This window comes from Malus domestica, chromosome 13 (assembly GCF_042453785.1).
Source record: "Malus domestica chromosome 13, GDT2T_hap1".
In the NCBI taxonomy this organism is placed as follows: Eukaryota; Viridiplantae; Streptophyta; class Magnoliopsida; order Rosales; family Rosaceae; genus Malus; species Malus domestica.
The window spans coordinates 21243859-21268904 of record NC_091673.1 but is presented as its reverse complement, the minus strand read 5'-3'; the positions used below and the strand labels follow the sequence as shown (position 1 = coordinate 21268904).

General features: G+C 37.1%; 2 protein-coding genes and 2 long non-coding RNA genes across 7 annotated transcripts; 1 reads left to right on the top strand and 3 right to left on the bottom strand.

Annotated features, from left to right (window-relative positions):
• Nucleotides 1-6461: 6461 nt before the first annotated feature.
• Nucleotides 6462-7030, bottom strand: LOC114820396 (uncharacterized). The gene is made up of 2 exons (XR_011574906.1): nucleotides 6805-7030; nucleotides 6462-6719 (listed from the first exon to the last, which is right to left on the bottom strand). It is a non-coding gene; the product is annotated as an uncharacterized lncRNA (long non-coding RNA).
• A 4942-nt stretch (nucleotides 7031-11972) lies between these two features.
• LOC114820395 (NDR1/HIN1-like protein 10) lies at nucleotides 11973-12548 on the bottom strand. Its single transcript, XM_029091011.1, has one exon. It carries the CDS (start codon nucleotides 12546-12548, stop codon nucleotides 11973-11975), a length of 576 nt encoding a protein of 191 aa, XP_028946844.1.
• LOC139190860 (uncharacterized mitochondrial protein AtMg00810-like) lies at nucleotides 12547-20848 on the top strand. The gene is made up of 7 exons (XM_070811348.1): nucleotides 12547-12696; nucleotides 14139-14194; nucleotides 14280-14359; nucleotides 17178-17523; nucleotides 17952-18022; nucleotides 18179-18460; nucleotides 20745-20848. The coding sequence occupies exons 1-7, from the start codon at nucleotides 12547-12549 to the stop codon at nucleotides 20846-20848; spliced, it is 1089 nt and encodes a 362-aa protein (XP_070667449.1).
• Nucleotides 20849-22714: 1866 nt separating this feature from the next.
• On the bottom strand, nucleotides 22715-25046 carry LOC139190546 (uncharacterized). 4 transcript variants are annotated; one of them, XR_011574845.1, is made up of 4 exons: nucleotides 24783-25046; nucleotides 24480-24616; nucleotides 23210-23863; nucleotides 22715-22954 (listed from the first exon to the last, which is right to left on the bottom strand). It is a non-coding gene; the product is annotated as an uncharacterized lncRNA (long non-coding RNA). The 4 variants fall into 4 exon arrangements; XR_011574846.1 differs by having other exon boundaries at nucleotides 22733-22954; nucleotides 23805-23863; XR_011574847.1 differs by lacking the exon at nucleotides 22715-22954 and having other exon boundaries at nucleotides 22962-23378; nucleotides 23805-23863.

Here is a 25046-nt window from a genome sequence, read left to right as displayed (position 1 = left end):
ATTAGGAACACATGTATCCAACATCAAGGAGCGAGCAACCTCCATTATTTGATGATTCTTCCGTTCGAACACACCATTTTGTTGGGGTGTAAACGGAATAGTCGTTTGGTGAATAATACCCTGATCACGAAAAAAGCACGCCAAAGTGTGATTCACATATTCTCTTCCGTTATCAGACCTAAAGACCTTAACTTTGGTCTGAAACTGAGTAGACATCATTGCACAAAATTCTTGAAGAAGCAAAGGAACATCACTCTTAATCTTCATTAAAAACACCCAAGATAATCGAGTACAATCATTAATAAAAGTAACAAACCAACGGAATCCATTAGAAGTAACCTTCGCCGGACCCCACACATCAGAATATATTAAATCAAATGACAAAGTAGCTTTAGAATCACTTATGGGAAAGGAAGCACGATGACTATTAGCCATGACACATGTTTCACACTTGAACTCTGAATCACTATAAGTGTGAAACAAAGAAGGAAATAGATGCTTCATATAACCGAATGATGGATGTCCCAAATCATCCATGCCACAACCAAATTTGATGTCTATCATCCACTTTAGCACTTAAAACTTGATAATTATTTGAACCGGAAACAACAGTATCCTCTATAGTCAAGATGTACAAACCCCCAATTCTTTTACCACGACCAATTATCTTATGTAGGGTAGAAGTGAGCTTAACAATATAAGGTATCCAGTAGTTTTCCTACTGACAAAAGATTGCACTTAACATCAGGAATAAGTAAAGCATGAACAAGTGATAAGGTCAGAGTAAGAGAGATAGTGCCTTCACCCTTCACAGAGGAATGTGCTCCATTTGCACTATTAATAAATGGATCACGAACATAGTCACATAACTTATCAAACACTCTAGGGTCACCAGTCACATGATCAGTGGCCGCAGTATCAATTATCCATATATTTGTTCCACCAAGATGCATAACAACACTATGATTATATTGAGCCATTTAACTAAACCACGAACAATAAAGGCACAAAAGATATGTAACGAAATGAAAACAATTTACCATAACACTATTCACACACTGTAGCAGAGACTGTTCATGATATTGTAGCAAGGCACTGTTCACTATATTGTAGCAATGTATTGTTCACTGCTGTAGCAAGGCACTGTTCACTGCACTACAGCGATGCATTATTTGTGGCACTATTCACTTTTTTTTAATGGGTATAAAATTAAAGCACACAAGTCTCAAAGAGCGAATTGCTTTGATATCAAGTTAAACTAACATGGTAAATACCAAAAATATATATGACAATATTTGGAAATTTCTTGTATATTCATTAATCTTCAAAGTGGAGTATATATAGGAGTTACAATTGGTATTACATATGCATTTCGTCAATGTGGGACAACATACTACTATTTACACTTTAACTAATATATAACTCGCAACATTGCACACCTCCACATGTCATTTCTGCTTTACAGTCACTTCCACTCCAAAACACACGCCCCTCAGCAAATGAGAAATTTTTCATTGTGACCGGAATAGGAGTAGTACACTACATATTTTAATAAAAGTGGTAGAAAGTTTTACTTTTTAAGTTATTTACTTTTTAACAAACATATTCCAGTATTTGTATAGTAACACGTCGTATATTATCTCGTGTACCGGTGACATATCCACTCCAAAACACAAGGTTCTCAGTTGCCAGAAAAAATTTTCATTGTGACCGGAACACAACTCTTCCACTTTTTCTTCACTTTGTTCTTCTTCTGCTTCGCCGCAATACCCATGGCCTGCTCTACCGCTTCTCTGCCGTCCACCTCCTTCATCAGTAACAAGGTCCCTTTTGCTTTTTTGGCTCCAACTTTTTTTTCTTCCATTTTTTTTTTTTTTGGTTTTCACTAAACCATTGCTGAATTTGATTTGAACATCAGAAGGATCTGAATATCTCTGCTTTCTCCTCTTCAGCGCCGATTTCCAGTCAGAAATGCATGAGAAAATCCAAGAGACTAGCAGTAAAATCGGAAGCCATATTTGTCGGTTTTGAATAGCTTAGTTTGCTGATCTAGACATGCTGTACAAACCAACAAGGAAAAGGGGTTGGCATAAATATTTAGTTAGAAGTAATACGTTCATTGATCGAGTCGTGTTGTCGTTGACTCATCTGGCAATGGTAATGATCACATTAGAGAATCTACTTCTATGTGTCGGGTTAGGCCAGCTTCGCGAAAAAACATTCTGCATGAATATGTCCCAAATGGTTTCTGCGCATCACTGCAAGAGTCAAGGAACATTAGCATCACATCGTAGCTTGACCCAACCCAACTGTGGACGGCAGCAATGAGAAGGTTGTCTTTGTTTTTTTGTTGTCATAGTCCACATGCCCGTTTCTGCTGGTAAACCTCTTGTATGTATGCGAGGCCAATACAACATATCAACTTACAAGTCCTCTCTTACTGCTTTGTTTGTTGATAACCATAACCAATCACAGAAATAAAAGAAAGAAGGAATTCATTTGCATTTAACTCATTGCTTGATGGCATATTTTCTTTGTTTAGATCACTATTCATCATCTCTGAAGGTGTGTTGATTACTATTATTGAAAAGGTCTATCTTTCATATCTGAGATTTTGTAATCACTGCAGTGTTGGAAAATATTAGTATTTAGGTTTATTTTAGTATTTAGGTTTTCCTTGTTAGTTTAGGATTTGGGCCTAACCCATTTGAGTTAGGGTTTTTTAGGTTTAATTCTCTATAAATAGAGCTTGTAATTTAGTTTGAGAATTAAGTTAGTCACAATGTAGCCTCTTAGGGTTTTGTAGCCGTTTCGGCATTCTCATTTGTTTAATAATATTCTTTTATTTTGTTAGTCTTGTTCATTGCGCACTTTGATATTCAACTTGGTATCAGGGTGGGTTCGATCCTTAGGGTTCAATCCTTTCTCATTGGTATCAATTGTTTGCCTTTGTCGTCGTTCATTCTTGTCTTGTACTCCGGCTTATGACCTGCACCTGACTCGCATCCCACAACATTTCTGCATATGGACCGTTGAACCACCATCCGCATCTGCATGCACCTGCTACTACAATTTATTTGTCCATTCCATCACCCGTTGAATCCGCTGCTTCCCTGCATATTCGAATCCCTCCAGCCCCACCGTTGCATCACTGCATCCAGGCCTGCCTAGACCACTCTTGCACCAGTACAAGATCCGTTGTATTTGCATCAGTTCAACTCACCACCACCATCTGCACGAACCAGTTGCTGCACCCTTGAAAGTTGCTGTTTGTTTGTACAAAAGAGGTTGGAAGAAGAATACAGGAAGAAGGATAGAGAAAAAAAGAAAAAAAGAAAGAAGACGTGTTGTTTGAAGGAAAAAAAAGAATAGGGAAAAAAAGGGGAAAAAAAAGGTAGAAAAGAATAAAGACAAAAAATGTTGGTTTTTTGTTTGAAGGCCCACACAGGCAGAAAGAAATATATGGTTTATTTGGTTGGATTTTTTTATTGTTTGTTTGGAAGTTGGTATTGGTATTGGCATTGATATTCGTATTGACATCGGCATCGGCATCGGCATTGGCATTGACATTGGCATTGGCATTAGCATCGGTATCAACATCGGCATTGGCATCGGCATCGACATTAGAATTTGGAGCTTTGCATCCACATCTACTTTGGCAAACTCATGTCTGTGTTCCGCCATGAGTTGACAGGGGGTGTTGAAAAATATTAGTATTTAGGTTTATTTTAGTATTTGGGTTTTCCTTGTTAGTTTAGGATTTGAGACTAACCCATATGAGTTAGGATTCCTTAGGTTTAATTCTCTATAAATAAAGCTTGTAATTTAGTTTGAGAATTAAGTCAGTCACAATGTAGCCTCTTAGGGTTTTGTAGCCGTTTCGGCATTCTCATTTGTTTAATAATATTCTTTCTATTTTATTAGTCTCGTTCATTGCGCACTCTGATAGTCAACGTTTTTGTTGTCATGGGGTATAAACAGTGCTTCATTATTTTGAAATTGCAGGTTTGGAACCGTGAAAAGGTTGTAATCATACCTGACCATTATATATTTACAACTGATGAACGTGCGAACCGTAATGTGGATATCTTGAGGGATTTGTGCACGGAGCAAAACATCAAGTATTTCTATGATATAAAGGATCTAAGTAATTTTAAGGTGTGGCTTTTAAGTTTTATGTTTTCACCATGTTTTAAAATTGGTTTAATCATCGATATTGAGTTTAGTTGACAATTTGGCAGGCCAACCCAGATTAGTATTGTCCCTTAACTTGTACAATGGCGGTTGCAGTAATATATGTACATTAGATTTGGGTTGGTTTGGTATTGCTGTACTTTGAAAAAAAAAACTGCTTCTGTTGTGCGGTGAGAATAAGCTCTTTTTGTTGCTTCACGTTTTTAGCTTTTTCACCAAAAACTGTGAAAATAAGTTGTTTTTAAGTGTTTACGAAACACATTTTTGAGCTTAGTTTTTTTTTATACCCACTTTTTATAAAAGCATCTCAGTACCAAACCAGTACTAGATTACGTATTACTTGAAAGGTTTTTTTGTTTATATGTCTCATTGATATTTTATTTTTCTTTCTCAACTTGCAAATTGTGTAACTTTTGTTCCTATAGGTTGATTTGGTGCCCCAACTTAATTAGTTAATCAAGAAAATCGTTAATTTGACTATTGTGAAACTAAAGTCAAAATAAAGAAAACTTCGAATTTTGAAGAAACATTACACCAATCAAATCAATAATTTTGATGGAATTGAATAACATGTGACACCAAATAAAAAGAAAAAGAAAAATCACACAGTTACAAATTCAAGCGAAAAATTACATCAAAATCAAAACTCATCGTATAAACAATTAGCCTAAACCTAAAAGTAACACGTTTTTTCTTTGTTTTCAATGAAAGTAGCACGTAATTAAGCTCCTTATTGTTTGGAAGCTTCAAGTTTGAAGACGAAACCCGAATAAGGATCTTTTTTTAGGAATCCCGTGATTGTGATTGTTCATCGTACATCGTGCGGTCAGTTTTCGCTGGGTACTATTTATATTTAATTTTAAATTTTAAATTTTGAAATGATTTCTGATCGTATATGTATGATAAACGATCACGATTACGGAATCTCTAGGATCCCCAGGAAAAAGATCCGGTAAGGATCATTTTCCATGAAACCTCGCCGGATCCTTTTCCACGAAACCTCACCGGATCCTTTTCCACGAAACCCCACCACTGATGACTAATGCTACCGACCTTATATAGGAGGCGGATTGTCTGCCCTCCCATTTCCATACTCTTCTCATCCCCTCCTGTTTTGTGTGGTCATGATTAAGCCATGTCAACATTTTATATTCATATTACGTTTTGTTTTATTATTTTTATAAAAAAATCAATATAAAATGTTGACGTGGCTTAACTGTGACCACACAAATAGGAGGGGATGGGAAGAGTATGGAAATGGGAGGGCAGACAATCCACCTCCCCTTATATAGCGCGTAATTAGTCACATCACATGAGAAAGTTCCTTGAAACTTAACCTCAAATCCATAATATATATACCACTTTCTGCCTTGCCTGAGTGCAACTAAAATAAAAAACACACTGAATCACTGTTCATAAGCTACTGTTTGAGAAAATATAGAAAAACTCTTTTTTTTCCTTTTCTTTGTCTCCCTTCTCGCCCTTCCCTCTCGCTATTCACTCCACGACTCACCATTGTATGTGGTCGGCGATGATTTCGCCGTTTCCAGTGACTACAGACCGACAAACCAACTAAAAACATACCTCTCTCACTTCAATGTAACCCTCAAATCTATTTCTAGAAATTATTGGCCGTTTTTTATTATTAAGTTGGTGCCTGAAGTCCAGCGAGCTGTTTCTGGCCAAACGATGGCGATCAGACCTTATTGTTACAGCCAGTCGTTTAACCTTCATCTTAGAAACCAAAATCACCCGTTGCATGCCTCGATTCTTTACGGTTCAAGGTGAATCAAAGGTAAGTTGTTGTCCAGTCTTTCCTGTAGAAGCTAATACATTTATGGAAAAATTTCTTTGAAAATTCAGTTTTCGACGAGATTCCTTAATCCTCAATTCCTAAACCCTAATCCAATCTCTTCGAGCTTTACTTAGGAGTGATTTCAATTTTCGATCCCTCTGCAATTACTTTTTTTTTTAATTTGTGAATTCAATCTCAAATTATTAATTTTGCTGCTTTTTTTGCAAAGTAGTCGCCAAAGGGCTGAGGATTCAGTTCGAGAACCTCTGTATTTCTGTTTATTTTCTCAATATTAAATTGGAAAAAAATCCATTGTTTAAAGAATTTACTAATAAGAACAAAGTCACAGAAGCATTTACTGGCTAATGAAATTAGGGTATAATCTAAACCTAAGAGGCCTCAAACCTGGAGTTGTTCTCATCTTCTTCTCTCACTCGAGGGAAAGATTTTTCAGTGTGACCAATACACGGGGTAATACACCATATGTTACTATATAAATTGTGAAATATGTGTGTTAAAAAGTTAATAACTTAAAATATAAAAATTCTCACCACTTACATAAAAACACGTAGTGTACCACTTAGGTTCTGTCACAATGAAAAATTTCTCCACCCGAGGAAGCTGCATCCCTCCACTTCGGCTCTGAATCAGGAAATATATGCCTAATATCCAGAAGCCCCAAAGCCCCGAATATCGCATCCACCACACAATGAAGCAACACATCCCCAAACTTCAAAAAATATATCGAAAATGTAAAAAATAAATTAGAAAATGTGAAATTATGGGAAGAAAAAGCAGATTTATGGAGGAATTACCGTCGCAATGCGCATCCCAGCCTCTGCCATGAGGTTTGATCGGAGGGTACCTGAGCTCCAGCTTGTGCAGGTCGAACCCGTGCCCAACCCGAAAAGGTAAAAGATTGGACGGATTGGCGGAAGTTGGAGCTCGGTCGGCCTCAAAGGCAGTGCTCGTAGAGGAGCAAACGACGAGTCTGCTCCTATGATTACTCGGATGGGAGGAGGAGAAGATAATGACCAGTCATCTTCTTTTTTTTTTTTTTTTTTTTTTTAAGTTTTTAATTATATAAACAAATTTTTTTATTATTTAAATATTTTAAATTCACATAGCAATATTTAATTAGATTTGTTGGTCTCAGTTATGTGCCACACCATTACATAACAAATATTTTTACGGAATTATAACGGAATGACGACTTTGATTTGCGACACTTATTTTCAAAGAATACATTGATCAATGTTTAATTTCAAACAACATTTTGATGAGTTGAATCAATTTCAGACACTATTTGTGATAAAAACTCTTTTAAACTAAAAGGTAGGAATCGTTTAGACATCCCCTAAGCAAAAGGCGCATGAAATATGGTATTGATTTCAGGTAAGTAAAAATTTAGCTGTAAATTGTTGGACTCTTGTACAGAGATGTACATCTTGTATAAAACCAAATCTTGCACACATACAAATGTAATTGTTAAATTTGTGATATCCCCGGCAAAAACTTCCTCTTTCCCAATGGATTTTTGTTTTCTATTTTGTCTTCGAGCTTCTGCTTCTTGGGCATTTTTGAGTTTATTGGTTCCTACCAAATAGAATAGCTCACATTCAATTCTGTATTACTAATCAAAAGGTTTTAAAAACAGCATAGGTATGAAAACTTTGTGATGAATAAATGTTCACAGCCTTAAATTTTAGTGAATTTTATTTTGCACACAGAATAACAATCACATTTGGGAGTGAGTAATCATAGGACCAAAACTGAGCTGAGAATGAATTGGTTTACAACTACTAAGATGGATAGCCGTTGTATGCAAGTTTTTGAGAAAATGGTATTTAGAATTTGATAATTTGGGAGTGAGTAATTATAGGACCAAAACATACCGGAATCGTTATTTCTAACAACACTTCTTTATTTCAATTTTAGGCCAGTTCTAGCTTAGAATATTTCTTACGAACCATAATGTAGTTTCCGTATTAAGAATATTGTCATTTAGTTTGCTGAAAATATTTAGGGACCTAATTTTATATATGGTGCTCCCACCTCTGTGATGCAGAGCTGATCAAATCTTACTACTAATTAAACTATTGTTTACCTGCAAAGATGTCTTTAACTTTCAATTGGCTTTTTACTTGCAAAGATGTCTTTAACATTTGGGACCAAGCTGAATTTGATATCATTAAGCTCAAGACAAGAATTAGTCCATTTCCGCTCAAAAAGCAGCAGATGAAAATTAAACCACCATGCATCAGGTACCCTTCACGCTCAGATTGCATTCAATTGCTATCCAGACCAAAAGAACCTACAGTAGATCGTTACTAACTCGGGGTAGATTGAAAAAAGTTTAGGTATGGAGGGCTTCTACGGTTTAGGGAAGAATACCAAGATTTACATTTTGTTGTAACTCCCTGTATAAACATGTGCATTTTGTTAGCAGTATCGAAAACTAATGTATAAAACATTTTGCTGGGGTTTTGTTGATTATATAAGTATGAATTTTGGACATTCAGAGAGTTTTGTACATTCTGCGATCTAAGGTACCATGCATCGTATAAGGCTAAGAAGTCACCATTACATCTCTTATCTTAAGAGCCAATGTTTAAAATGGTAAGTAGTAAAATGAGTGTCGTGCAAGTTTATTAAGTTATGCATATTGATTTTAAGGCTAATTATGTGGTGTTATGTATAAGTACACACCAATTATATTCTTTTGAAGAATCCGTCAATTTATATAGCAGCAGAATGCTTGCGAACATTGAAAAATCTCAAGTAACTTAAACTATCATGCTAGATCCTAAACCTTTCTAATGTTTGCTTACAAAGATTTGATGACTAGGCAGTGATTTGTATTTAGCACCAGTTATTTGCACCCCTTTTCCCTCCTTCCATAATTGAAGTGCTTTTGACTCTCTTTAGCAATGACTTACAAGATAAAATTATTGAATTTTTTTTCTTCCATTGTGTTTCCTTTTTTAGAAATTAAGGTAGAAAGGGAATGCTATGATAATTTGAGGTTTCCGTTTTGATATTCATATGTGTACTTTAGCGCGTACAAAAAAGGAGATTTGGTTTTGCAGATACAGTGATTAGTAATGCTTATATATATATTTTTTATTTTTTTATGTCGAGAAAATTGGGATTCCTTTTAAATTAAAGACTTTATTGCTCATATGGTTAGGGAGTACCTACAGGAACTTCGCTTTCTTTATCAAACATTAGAAGAATAGTCGAAGCGAATGAATTTATGAGGGCTGGCTTATAGATGGATGACTTTCTAATCTGTATGACTATCATGTTTAGAGTTACTATCGATTCTTCATTAATCCATTCATGGTAAATCCAAATTGATTGCATTCATCTCCTACAACCTATTGATTTGTCCATTTTACTATTCATGTTTGTTGAAAGCTTCCTCAAAGAGCAGACTGTCAATGTGATTTGAGCTAGTTGTAAATAGTATCATCTCTTTGTAAATAACACTTTAAAAACATTTCTTAGTGTGGACATATTATATGTAAAATAATATCACTTTAAACGGTCTTAAAACTTGCGGCATCTCACAGGGGCTCAATTGCTAGTCCATATCTAAGAATCAAGAACATAAGTTTTAAAATGAAGGATTTACGCCAAACAGCATTTGCATACTACAAGGATGCGCTGGAGCAAATCCAACGGGCGGCAGATGAGTTTTTCTCCGAAATGGACCGTGCTGGAATGACCGAGTGAGCTTGCAGGAGTTCTTGGCATACATGGAGATGTATGAAGGTTGCATGCATCTGAGTAACCTCTTTTTTTCCACGAACCAAAGAAGGAAGGACATGAAGAGCTTGATTTCATGAACGTGATGACTCTCTTCTACATTGTTTACAGTGGAAAACCTTTTTTGTAACGGGCAGTGCAAAAAATTTATCAAGGGAGTTTTATTTTACTTGTGTCAAATGCTTTGACGATTATGCCACAGACGCCACCAACACATCCAATGTTTGCACTGCTTGTAACGTTGAGGGCAAATATGTCCATGGCCACAAACTTTTCCTGTAAAGTTCATGAATACCAATGAATCTATTTGGATTGCAAATAACGTGTTAATCAAGTTGTTTGTGATATAAGTAATTCAATAGTCCTAATAAAGTAAGAATCAAGGAGTCTTTACTCCTTGAAACTAATCTAACAAAACCTTTATTGGCTTCAATACAAAGATAGTCAATGGTTCTAAGAAAAGAAATAGTTTATTGAATCGTTAATTGCCAAAAAGTGAGCTCCAAGCCAATAATTTTGGATTAATTGTCATATTAATAGACTGCTGGTCACTTTAATTAATTTAATAGATCGTAACCATCCAGGTTTGATCATAGAAGCAAAATAATACAATTCGGGTTAATATTAGCGGGAATGCCAAAAATAGCATTGGGTTCGAAAAAAAACGGAGCCCAACTCAGTAGGCTAGAAGCTGTGTATGGGACAAGGCCCTAAAAGCCTATTGGGCCACGGGATAGGCTACAAGCCATGGGCCATTACAGGGAAAAAGGCCCAGCAGCAAAGCTACTGGTTTTTGGGCCACAACAGGCGCTAGTGCACAGGCCTAGCACGGAGCTGGCCTGGGATGGGTGCGTGCAGCCCAACGAGAGCTAGCTTGGTTGTGGGTTATGGGGAAACAAGCCTAGCAAGCCGAAGCTTGCTGAAGGCAGGTCAGAGCTAGGACAAAGCCCAGCAAGCATAAGACTTGCTTGCGGGTTGGGCCAAGATGCAGGGGACGGTCCAGCAAGGTTGCAGGCTTGCTGGTGGGCTCGGGGTTTTAGGCCTGTGTAACCTAACCCAGTTTGAAGCCTGGTTGTCTTGGCAGGGGCAGCAAGCCCACGGGATTGCTGTGAGGTGGTCCATGGCGTCGACACGACGCTATCCTTGTGATGGCGTGGCTGCAGGCCAGCCATGTTGGCTTGACGGTGCAGCGTGGAGTAGCGAGAAATCTCAGTTTCCCCCCCCCCTTTTTTTTTTCAAAATTCTAGGGTTAAAAAACCTATTTGCTTCTAAATTAATTTCGATGCTTTGACTCACAAGTTTCACATAGCATAATTGTGTATTGCATGAACAAATATATATATATATATATATTGATAAAATATATGAACACATATGCCATATATATAACTAAAAGGAAAATATAAATATAGGGGGTTGATGCATCATGAGGAATGTTTTCATGCTTCAAGGTCGTTTCAAATATCTTAATTTATTTTAAAAGAACCTGATTGGCAAAAAATGATTAAGCCTTTGATTGTGCACAAGAGCCTCCTCCATGATCATTCAGTTCCTTAGCTTCTGGCAAGAGCGTGCTAATAACGTGTTGTAGGCCCAATTTACTAAGCTATTTTTAGGACTAGAGAGGGAGAGGGCCGACGTCAATAGAGAGAAGAGAGATATGTAATTCTGAGGTGTGTGTTGTATCACCCCATTATGCCTTTACTTATAGTAGTAGGGTAGGTTAAATTCTTATCCTAATAGGATTACAACTCTAATAGGATAATATCTAACCTCAGGGAATATTTCAAGATATCCCTAGATACACTAGGATTTACACAATCACATTCATAATCTAATAGGATTGCAACAATAACACATTTATTAAGATTATTTCTCAATAATCTCATGAAATTTTGAAAAGAAATGAATTAATTACATTTAGGGGTGGCATTAAGTTTTAAATGTAAATATGCTAATGTGTATAAAATAGGACTTTGATAAAAAATTTAAAATCAATAGGATTTCAATCAAAGGGTATTGGTGGTTGGGGATTGCATCCTAATTTCTCCTTAACAAATCAATGATTTAAAATTCACAAATTAAATTATTAGGAAAAAAGATGCTTAAATTTTGAATCCCAAATTTAATATAGGGAAAAACTGGTATAAACACATGGTTTAAAGTCTAAAAGAGATGTTTTTCAAGGATTACAATGAAGTTTCCCATAAACTTAATCATATATGGGGCAGTTTGCAGTCTTGTCGGCATCCCAAGATCTCCCGTTGGAACTCAAAGGAAGCCTTAGATTGTAAATGACCTCACCCCGTCGATCATTGTTCTCGTCCTGGAAAGCAATGACCACGTCGATACTGTAAAGATCAGCTGCAGGGGTCACAGATTCCTGAAACAACATATCGTGCCCTTGAACGACTACATTCTGAAAAACGTTTGTGTTCTTGGGCGTCGACATCCACTGATCCATCAACGTTACCTGACCAATTCTCTTGTCTTGATAGTATGCACCGACTTTGATGTCAATCAACGCGTGGAAGAGTTTCTTCTTAGGGTTTGTGAGAGTGATGTTGAGGGCGAGGTTGTATGAGAGAGTACGATTGCTTTCGGTGTAATTGAATTCGCTGAGATAAGCACCGCTCATGGTGAAGTCAGGGCATTTGTACTCCGACATTCTATTTCTGGTCCGAATCTGGAGCCCAATTATAACAGGAAAAGGCATGAGTAAAAGAGCAGTCACAAAGACGGCCAAACAGATTTGGGCGCACGATGGAGAGCTTTCAGTTGCAGACATGGCTATGGAGTCGGGATTCTCGGGGTCTGGGCTTTTAGTTGCAGTCATGGTGATTTCCGCGCACGCTGGAGAGCTTTTAGTTGAAGACATGGCTAAGGAGCCGGAATTCTCGCAGTCTGAGCTTGTAGTTGCAGTCATGGTGAAGAGGGTTCATAGGAAAAGTAGTTTATTATTTAGGAAAATAAATTTTATGGGCTTTTAAATTTTAGGGCTCAAATAAGATTCTCTTTAAATTCCAGGCTGAATTGTATTCTAAATCTAATTCAAGTCCCTACTTAAGACGGACTTGGATTCTCTGCCCTCCCATTTCGGTGCCCTTCCTGTGCCCTCCTGTTTTGTGTGGTCACGGTTAATCCATGCTAACATTTTATATTATTTTTTATAAAAATAATAAGACAAAAAAAAAATAGTAATATAAAATATTGACGTGGCTTAACCGTGACCACACAAACAGGAGGGCACGGGGAGGGCAGAGAATCCAAGTCCACTTAAGACTCACCGTGTTTAAATACTTATAACACATTTATTATTTTTAAACTCACTATCCGAAATTCTTTACCATTCCACAATTAATGTATTTCGTTTAAGCTCCAATTACATTAATAGATGAAAATTTATTCAAACTTCAAATTCTTATAATTAAAAACAATACAAAAAAACTTATATTTAAGAAAGCTCATAGTAAGTAAGTTTCAGTACAAATTTTGGTACGAATGTATTGGTACTTAAGTTACGATAAAAATGTATTAGTGCAAAGGTTTGGGTACATATGTCTCAGTACTTAACTATAATAAAAACGTAGGTACTTAACGTGCATGTATATGGTGAAATTCACACCCATGAAGAATAGATGATAACATATGAATTTCTTATTATGGGAACTTATATTAATTATGAGCAATATATTTTTATAGGAAACTTCATTCTAATCTTTGACAAAAATGACTTCTAGACTGAAACCTTGAGTAAGATCAATATCTACTTTTAATCCCTTAATACATTAATCAGATCCTTTATTAATAATACGTTAATCACCTCATTTCTTTCTCTTTTTCTTTCTCTATCTGGGTTTTAGGCATTTTGTGTATGCTATTCAAATCTAGAAGTTTCAGTCGTTGTGTGTACGTAGGAGAGGATTAATATGATTGGAGCGTTGGTGAGAGTTAGAAAAAGTGTAGGCTGATACTCGAAAAGCTTACTGTTTCAGAACTTGTCAAGGCATTCCAATTGTTCCTACTCTGGACAAGGCTGAGGCTGCCAAAATTAAAGATTTGGAGAATCTTCTCCTAGCTGCTGTTAATTTTGGCGAAGTTAACCTTTTTTCAGAAAGTTCTCTGCTTTTCATTGGTGCATTGTTGTCAATCACTTTGCTTGATCAATTTCAGTTGATGTTTTCATTCATATGTTGTACACTATTTTGGTCCTTGGTCAGCTTTTACATTTTTGTCTTCATATTTGCATTTGGTTCTTTGTTTCACTTTCTCGTAATTGTTTATGATTTTAGACGTCTCGCGTCTCTTTAAAACTTGTCATTCAAAGCGTGTATGATTGTGTGTGATTTTCTGTAGATGGGTTTGTATATTCATGCAGGTTTACAGTTACCTGGAGATCAAAAACAAAATGCACCTTGACTTCTGGTGCATCTGGTAAATGTGCTCAATATAGGTGATGGAGTGCAAGCTTACTCGGAAGCATCGGGTAATAATCAACTACGTTTTATTGTTCAATCAGCTCCGTACTGGAAAGAGGCTTCATCTCGGTCATCAGTTCCAACAGTAGCTTCTGTGACAATGCTGAAGTTGTTGCCTCATGTTAAATGGAGTGGCTCTTTAACATAGTTGAACGCCAAGGATATATAGCATACTTAATTTAAACAACTAGCTGGGTGTCCAGGAGTCCGGAAGGAAGTAGATGCCATCTTCGGTTACTTGGGACAGACTTTCCTCATTGTGTACTCGGTTCGCCTTAGTTGAATATCAGAGTACGCAACGAACAAGACTAACAAAATAATAGGAATATTATTAAACAAACGAGAATGCCGGAACGACTACAAAACCCTAAGAGACTACATTGTGACTAGCTTATTTTCTTTTCTAATGAATAACAAAGCACTCTATTTATAATAAACTAACCCTAATTTCTAACAAAACCTAATTCTAACTGGCTAAACCCAGAAAACCAAACATTCAAATAAACCAAAATACTAATATTTTCCAACACTTTTCAATCAAACAATCCCTGAATATGTTTATTAATTTTATTTTAACTTTCTCCAATTATATCTTTAACTAGGCCAGATAGATATGGTATTGCTCTGCTTTAGCAGAGGCCTACCAAATAGACCCCTTCAGTTTCGGTTAGAGCCTATCGAACCCAAGTATGGGTCTATCTCTCTCTCACAATCTAATTTCGACTTTGTTTTTACAACATATGATAGAATCAGGTCCTGCCAAGGTGTGGTGTCACGCCTGAAGTGTGATCGGCACCTAAGACCTAACACTTCAAGAATAAGAGATATTGTTCTCGAACCTCAACCCTACAGAATCTACTTCCGTCTCAATGGAATAGATCATTGGTTACATACCTGTTCATGCCCCTACCAATGTCGTTGAGGAGTACCATTCTTGTAGTCACCGAACATTGTTGGAAGAGCAGAATTTTGAATTGAATAAACTTGTCGGCCGAATCCACCTTAGTAACTTTGGTTTACTTTGTGATCATTTTTCTATATTCTTGGATTCACATTTGGTGTTTGTTTTAGTTACGGATAATCTGAACAATATTGTCCTCAAATATGAGTTAATTGAATCATGTTTCTAATACATGTGACTGAATTCAATTAAACACATGATTATGTACGAATGTGGGAAAGTTAATTGTCTGGATGAATGCAATACAATGCACACTAATTTTATCCTAAATCACATCTCTAGTAACTGACTTCAGGTCTATCCAACTTGATTAAGAGCATTGGCATGGTCCTCATTGTATGAATGGTACTAAATTCCATTTGAGAGACCTTATATTCTCCTCGTTCGAGAAGAACGTCGTTGAGTTTTAAGGATATTCGAGATGACAATAAACATGAATGAAACCACTAATGGAAAATAGAGTGGAATATCTTTGCACCACCTCCAAAATACAAAGCCCGAAGCCATATTTTAGGGCCAATATGCTGCCTCCCAACTGGGAACACACCACATGTGGCCGGCCTGTAGCAGGACGATTCGAGTAGTTTACTTACTTTGGCACGACACTTTGGGACACTTAGGTCTAACAATGGTGCTACGAAACATCTCCTTACCCGAAGTAAGGATCTTGTGCTTACACGCACACTTCACCAAGCCCACTCGTAAAAGGGAATTTGATTTTCTATCATTCCTTGCAAAGATACAAAATCACCCTCTTTTCACAGTGGATTCAAGAGAATATGTGTGGACTAATCCAACCAAAATGTAGACCATATAAATACTTATGGTTTTGGTTGATATATGAACAAAATGGTCACATGTTTGTCCACACACATTGCTGCTAAACCTCCTAGTTGATTTTAAGGGTTGACCACCCTAATTATCCCATAAAGTCTAGAAGACTAGATAATGCTAAAGAGTTTATATAGACGATTTTTGATAAAACATTGCATGTCTTTTGGGTTTATAATTGAACATCGAATTCCCATGTTCATCGCAAAACAACCTTGCAGAGTGATCATAAAGCGCAATTCAATGATCGCATGGACCTTGGTTAACACACCAAGCTTTCGGTTTCGGTCTAGGGCTATGCAATCTTGTACGCAGCTATATTGGTCTGCCTTGAGGCCCATTACCACCTAACCTATTTGACGTTATAGTTGGTTACTAGGTACAAACCTGACGTTTTGTATTTACGCATTTGGGTGTGCATTCCATGTGCCAAGTTGCACCGTTATGGGTCCTCAAAGAAGGATGTGAATCTTTGTCGATTATGATTCTCCTGCGCACTAGCTCCCTTAGAGCCTTTGCAAGAATACTCGATCGTTTTATCTCATGAGATTAATCTGGATTACTCCTGAGACTTGAAGTTCTTGGTCCAATATAATAGTGTGAATGAGATAATGGAATTGGAATGAGATTATCATCGATGATGTTTTCACTTGTATGTTAGCTATCGACATAAATGAAAAACAACGATATCAAAATGTGTTCTGTTGATTATTGACAACGTAGAACTAATTAGACAACCGAAATCTCAAACCAGGTTAAATTCCTTATCAAGGTGTGTTTGGACCTGTAGTTCCTACACTGCCCAAGGTTGTGTTACAAGTAAGAAATGAAGCGTAATGAGATGAACGAAACAGTGCAATGTTTGTGATTGACAGTAGCATTATGAATATGGTTAGTGCTTCTCCATGGGGATATTAATTTGGAGATTTACGCCTAAGTTCCTGAAGAATTACATGGACTGGTTCAAATAATTCCAAACCACATAACACCTTATCAACTCATTTAAGGCGTTCACTTATGGATTGAAGCAATTCGGTGGATGTGGCCGGATGTGGTATACCCATCTAAGTGATTATTTGATCAATTAGGGATATGAATGAATCCCCTTGCGTGTTAAACTATGAAGTCTTATTCCAAATTGATATAGTTGCAGTTTATGTCGTTGACATAAATCTCACTAAGACTCTGGAAGAGCTTGAGAAAATTGCCTCGTACCTGAAGACAAAATTTGAGATGATGGATCTTGGAAAAACTCGTTTAAGCCTTGATATGAAGTTCAAGCATTATTCTGACGGTATTTTGGGCTACCAATCGAACTACACCACGAAGGTGTTACCTTTGAGTATACACATGATCTACCATACGCTATATGCAAATGAGACCCTTGAAAAGGTTATGGAATCTGAAGTTCCATATCTGAGTTCAACCTTTGCGCTTTGTTATACTTGCCTCATTGCATTAGACATGATATCTCATTCGCTGTTGATCTATTGGTAAAGATGCAACACCACGCCTACATGCATCCACTGAATTGGTATTAAAGATGTATTTCTATGAAAGGTACTACAGATTGGGCTTATCCCAATGTATCGTGAGCCAACCGACCCCCTTGATCCTCATAATGATGCTTGTCTTGTTTGTTATGCTGCCAAATGGTTATGTCTTTACTGTTAGGGATATCGCAATATCTTGGAGGTCTATGATATGACCTTAGTTGCGAAATCTTTGAACCGTTCCAAGACTCACCTCAGCTTCACTACGCCAAGAGACAAAATGGTAAGCTAATTGTATTGATTATTTATTTTGGTGACATGATAGTGCCTGGTGATGATTAGAATGAGATACAGTGCCTTCAAAAGTACCTAGCTAATGAATTTGAGATGAAAGAATTGGGTGAATTGAAATATTTTCTTGGAATCAGGGTTGCACGATCGAAACATGGTATTTTTCTGTCTCAAAGGAAGTATGTTCTTGATTTGTTAGCTGAAACAAGTATGTTAGATTGCAAACCTATTGATACTCCGATTGAGTAGAATCATTGTATGGGTTTATTTCCGGATCAAGTTCCTACTCATAAGGAATGGTATCAGAGGCTTGTGGGGAGATTAATTTATTTGTCTCACACTCGCCCTGACATTACTTATGCAGTTACTGTGGTAAGTCAGTTTATGTACTCACCTAGTGAAGCTCATATAGATGCAGTAATCTGTATTTTGAGGTACTTGAAGATGGCTCCTGACAGAGGCTTGGTTTTCTCCAAGAATGTTCATTTGAATGTCAAAGGGTATACAAATGCATATTTGGCAAGTTCTATCACTGGCCGGCAATTTATATCTGGATACTTTGCATTTGTGGGTGATAATCTAGTTACTTGGAGAAGCAAGAAACAAAAATTGGTGGCTACGTCAAGTGTTGAAGTTGAGTTTCGAGGTATGTCTCATGGTGTATGTGAGTTGTTGTTGAAAAAATTGTTAAGAGATCTTAGATTTAAACGCAAGGGTGCTATGAATCTCCATTGTCATAACAAGGCTGCTATTGAGATTGCTTATAATCCAGTGTAGCATGATCGAACAAAACATGTGGAGATTGATCGACATTTCATCAAGGAAAAATTGGATGCTGGAATTATTTTGTTTCTGTTTATGGGATATGAAGATCCACACGTTGATGTGCTTACTAAGGCTGTGTCTAATAGTGTGTTTTCCAACTCGCTTGACAAGTTGGGCATGTGTGACATCTTTGCTCCTCCAACTTGAGAGGGAGTGTTGCGAGTTGTATATTAGTTAAGGTGTAAATAGTAATATGTTATCCCACATTGACGAAGTGTATAGGTAATACCATTAGTAACTCCACTTTGAAGATTAATAAATATACAAAAAATTCCTGAATATTGTCATATATATTTTTTGTATTTACCATATTTAGTTTAACTGAGTCCCAAACAAGAACTTATTGGTCCCCGAACAATGCAAACAAATGGCCATTGTGGACTACAATCTCACGATACTTTGGATTACAACCAAATAGGTTAGTCCATGCACTCTTGTCTCCGCCATGGTTATAGAATATGCTAGTCTTCCTTCTACTCCATCGTGAATACAAATCCACATACTTAATGTACCAAACCGTAGTCTCAATACATACCGGACCGTATTCTCAATACACACAAAAATTTCTCCTCAAATAGCACTACTATAATCTTCAATTATCCTTTACTCTCTTTTGGTAATGTCAGCTATGCCGATTAAACAAAACAATTAACAATAAATTTGTTAATAAGAGATTTTTTTTTTTATGTCAAAGGATAAATTTTATTAAATTCTAATAGAAACATTTGCATCTTCTGCAAGAATATTAAAAAAAGAATTTATGGCCATAAGATCTCACTGGAACAAACCACCACGCGAGGTAGCACAGGAAGCCATTGCATGGGCAATGAGGTTACCACTCCTATTAACATACATAAACTCCACCTCTCTAATCTGAGACGCCAATGTCTTAATATAAAAAATGAAACATTCCAAGCTTGCATCAATAGAGCATTCCCCATTTATCATGTTGTAACTTGTAAGAGAGCATTAGACTCTCTCTCTACCATCTCATAATTCAAGTCTCTGCACATCACCAAAGCTACACGAATTGCAGCCAGTGGCGAAGCCAGGATTTGCCGAGGGGAGGGGCGAAATTCAAAAAAGTGCAAGGTTCAATCGAAACGGTTGCCTTCACATTGGAGAGGGCAAAGTTTTGAATCAATATTCATATCAGAAAACAGTCTATCCACCAAATCGGTTGTAAACGGTAAGATCAAAGCCATGTAAGAAGCTTAAATTGGTAAGAATTAGATTCTAAAAAACATTAGGCGCTAGTCAGGCAGCGGACTGGGGCCTACCAATTAGGCGCCTAGGCGAGATTTAGGTAGGAGCCTAGATGGATTTAAATGTCTTTTATTGTAAAATAAGCATTACACGATATTTACATTATTTTTAAAAAATTAATACAACATTTATAGATAATGTGAGAGTTTAAGATAAATATGCTGGGGTTTTAAAAAGAGGGAAAAAAATACATACAAGAATAATAAATAAAAAAAAAGAAAAGAGGAGAGAAATGGGTTAACAAACCACAAAAAAATGTGTTGTCATAATTTAAATTTAGATCATTGATTAAGTTGATTCTTTTTTAAACGTTTGATTTGGATTTAATTTGTCAACATAAGTCTAGCGATATACGATTTGTTGGTGATTGAACTATGTAAAAAGTAGTTATGCTCATTTATAAGTGTGTTTACGCTAAAAGCCTAAAAGTGCATTCATTAGTTTATTCAATATCTAAATGCTTCGTGAACAACTTCCTGAAGAATAATCTGACAAAAAGCACTTCGAGAACTTAGAAAGATGTAAATTTTTATGGGAGATGTAACTAAAAGTGCTCTTTAGCCATTCCAATGGCATTGCCCAACAGGTCCATTATACATACATGCATAAAAAAAAGGAAAACTTTGGGGGAGGAAGCCGAGAGGTAATGAGGACAAGTGGTCCTCCCATCATATTTTAATAAAAACTTTGGGGGAGGAAGCCGAGAGGTAATGGGGACAAGTGGTCCTCCCATCATATTTTAATATTTGTTTTTCAAATTAAGCCCAGATGCCCAAACACACCGTTTCACTTATTTTAATATTAAATGTTTTTTTTCAAGTTTTCCCTTCCCTGCGCAGCCATGAAGAACAGCTGCAGTTGTAGCAACTGTGAGCTGCAATCCGGCGAAACCAGAGGTGCTATGGGGCAGCAAACCATGATTTATGGGCATGTTTTCCTGTGAGAGGAGGGGCGGACCCCTCCCGGGCCTTAACAGCGGGCAGCGTTTGTGCAGCTGCAGCAAAAAACATGGCTTCATTTCCGGCGAGAGGAGGGGCGGGTACTCGCTCCTGGGCTTCATTTCCGGCGAGGGGAGTGGCGGCCGCCACTCCTCGCCCTCACGTGGCTTCGCCACTGATTGCAGCTACCCCCGGCGCTACGCCATATTTGCACCATTAAAAAACTCGGCCCCCAACCCACCAGCCATCTTCAAAAGTCCCGCAAAATCTCTCACCACCCACCCATAGCCACCTAACATCGATTTTCCACTCCATGCCCCATCACAGTTAATATTCAAAGTCCCAAAACTGGGACGTTTCCACCGAACGTTTTGCCCAACAAATACTGACGTCGAGGGCTTCCCTCAGCTCTCATTCTCCCTTGATTTTTCCGGCTGGGCATCTCTAAATTCCTGAATGTGGCTTCGTGATAAATCAATATCATCCTTCGGAGTTTTATACGTACCTTCAAAAGCCAAAAAAAAAAAAAAAAAAAAACTTGCCATCAACATCGGGTTTCTCATATAATTTGCTCAATCTTATTCATGTGTGTCTCATTAAAAAATCATTAAAAGGGTTTAAGTATGAAATAATGTTTATCACATAATATTATAATATGATGATATTTTCTTCACATATAAATGACAAGTAAGAAGTTTTAAGTTCAAATTTCTTATACAACAATTTGAAACTAATTTTCATTCGATCTATTAGTATAAATATATAATTATATAAAATAGTAAAAGTTTGACTAATACGCTAAACTTTTTGCTTTACCCCTTCCACATGACAATCACACGAGTAAATTTGGTTAAAACTTCAATGAAAACTACAGACTACTACAAAATGGTCTTATAGTGTCAGTGGGTGGTGTCGGTTTAATTTAATATAGTGGTAGACAAGACAGTTGCGACACTAACTGAACATGACGTCAGATTTACTGTCGCTTATAAGCGTCATAAAATACTAGTATCGCTTTTAAACCGATGTAAACATACATTTTAATATTTTTAAATATTGGTGTCGCTTTTAAGCAACATAAATTATGAGTGTAGGGGCAAACGACTGGAAGAGATTTTTCAGTGAGTGTTGGCGTCGTTTTTAACCAACGCAGAAGTTTCCTTATTTTGACGCCACATCCAAGTGCACTGACATGTCAGGCTCACGTCAGTTTGAACCGACGCAAACTTGTTCTATTTCGAGGCCGCCTATTACGACTGTCAAGACTGTCAGGGAACATCGGTTTTAACCAACACAAAGTTGTCCATATTTCGACGCCACACAAACTTGTCCTTGTTTTTAAATATTTTAAAGCTTGCGTCGGTTCTGAGCGGCATAGATTTTAGTTTTTTTAAATATTTTAAAACCCGGTGTCGGTTGCAAGTGACAGAATAATGGTATTTATATACTTTACCCCGTGTTTTCTTCTTCCTTTCTTGCATTTTTCTTGTTCGTTCTTCCAATTTCAAACCCTCCCCGTGTTTTCTCTCTTGCACCTTTCTTATTTGTTCTTCCTACTTCATTTGTTCATTCTTCACAACAGTAAGTTTTTCTTGCTTCTAATATTTTTATTTTCTCCACTCATGTTTAATTTTTATTTACAATTTATTTTTGTAGGGAATTTATTTGAGTTGGTTAAGTACATAAAGATTTGATCGACGCCGGAATTCTTCCATAATTCAGGTTTCTATCACTAAATTCTTTAATTTTTAAATTGTATAATACACAAGTTTATTTATTTAAAAGTTCTAATTTAAGTACTTAGATAAATTTCTACTATTTTTGTTAAATTAATAAATATTTAGTCGAATTAATTAATTTTGTCACTTGAATTGTTATGAGAAAATGGAAATGAATAATATTTATAAGCATTTATGTGAAATTTGACACACCCCGTCCCGAAGGAGGGCATGCTGGCCGTCACGTGAGAGTGACGTAACCATTTACACAGTTCGGAAGCTTTAAAAATACAATTACTAAGATGAAACACCCGAGGGTGAGTCCTACTTTTGTGAATTCTGTCAGAACACCGTTGGATTCCTCGTGGCCACCAAAGCTCTGCTATCTAGAACCTGGAGGGGCGCAAAACAAAATTGAGTGGGTCAGTAAAACAAATTTTTTCGAAAACTTTTCATTTAAAACATTTCTAACTGCTCGCTGTAAAACCTGTATACTTTCCCAGAAAATAGCATAATAGCATTATACTTTTCATAAATCTCAAATCATCAATTTTTCTCAAAAACCAGAAAGTATGCCATGTTATAATTTCAAAAACAGAATGAATGATGCATCAATGTAATAGGTGAAATGGTGAATTAACCGGATACCCTGCAGTTGGTCTTGTACGGTTAATTCTATAGCTCAACATCCAATCCAACCGGAGTCACCTCGGTGACCTGTGCGGCACTACACTGCATATAAGTCGGAACTACCTGAAGTAGTCTGTATGACATGAATGGTGTAATAATACGCTCTAGTGCTTCTCTCATCAATCATCTGTGCACATAATCTAAGGTCACCTATCAGTCGGAACCCTCTCATGGTCTGTACGACATGTCGGAACCCTCTCATGGTCTGTACGACATGCACTTACTTGGATCCAAAGTGAGTGTGCGGTGCGAGGTGAATAATATAAGCACTAACACCATGATTGCAGGTTATGAGCTATCAACATAATATACATCATCAATGATTCACATGAATAATATAAAACTCCCCTGATACTTACCTGTGCGTCCACAACACCAATTCACACATATATATATATATATATATGCATCAATTATCAATTCATATAACTCATATCATTCATATCATTCATATTATGCATGCATGGCATTTTAGAAACATACTTTCATTAAAACTCAATTTCTGGGAAAATTCATAGTATATAGGTATAAATAGAAAGTACTGCCCACTCACCTGGAGTTCGCCCAACAACTCCCTAGCACAACACATCAAGGCGTCATGACGATCGGCGCCTAGAACAATAATCAAATCCAACCTCAGAAATCATATCGATAGAATATAACTTATATAAAACACATCACTACGCAGTTCGATCTGGAAGATCTGCAACTCAGATTTGAAATCCATAACTTCCAGAGGTCCACAATATACCTCTAGGACAACATCCTAAAATTTCATTACCATCCAACGGTCGGATCTCCGTCAATTTCCAAAACCAAGTGACGGTTAACATTCTATTTTATGAACTTACAACTCCAATTCCGGAAGATCCGTAAATCGTATTTCCAATCCGTAAGTTCCTATAATCCTCAAATATTACGTATTACAACGTATCAAAGTTTGGTGATGATCCAACGGTCAGATCGTCAATTCACATTTTCACCTAACCACGAATCGTAACGAACTTAGGTTCAATTATTCAATTTACGTCCATCAATTATCAAAACTGAACCTAGAACCTTAAGCACATGCCAAGAATGATATTGGAGGGCCATTGGCCACGCGCCACCGCACGGGCCACCGCGGGTGGCGGTTGGCCGCCCCGGCTTGCCGGAAAATCCAACTATTTCCAAAAATTCTCAAAAAATACAGAATTGAAGATCTCAATGAGTAGAGAAAACTTTATACCTGTGGCCAAGGCCAATTTGGCCTGGAAGAGCTCCAATCTCACCAAAACCGTGAAGAACCCTAGAATTTGGTGTTTTCAATTCGACCTTCAAATCAATTCCGCCGTCCCAACCAATGCTTGGGCTTTGTTCCAGGTCCTAGGGGAATGCTAATGGTGTTAGTAATTGAAAGAAAACATTTCAAGATTTGAACAAAAAGTCGAGGCACCCACGGGTGCGGTTTTCACCAAATCATCATCAAATTTCATGATTTTTGGGTTGAAACATGAAGAGGGAAGGCCTAGGTGTTGATTGGGAGTGGTACCTTGATCCAATTCGTGAGAAATCCGGTGAAAATCGTCGGAAAATGGAGGTGGGTGCGCTGGTAAACGGGTTGGGGGAAAACCCGTTTCTTTCCTTCTCTCCTCCGCTTCTCGCCCTCTCTCCTTTCCTCCTTTCTTCTCCCTCTGATTGGTCCTCCACTTTCTCTTCTTTCTGGTTGGCCCAACTCCTCCCTCTCTCTTGTTCCGATTGGGCAGCTTTGCCCAATCCTCCATCTTCTTCTTCTTCCTTTCACGTACACACACAC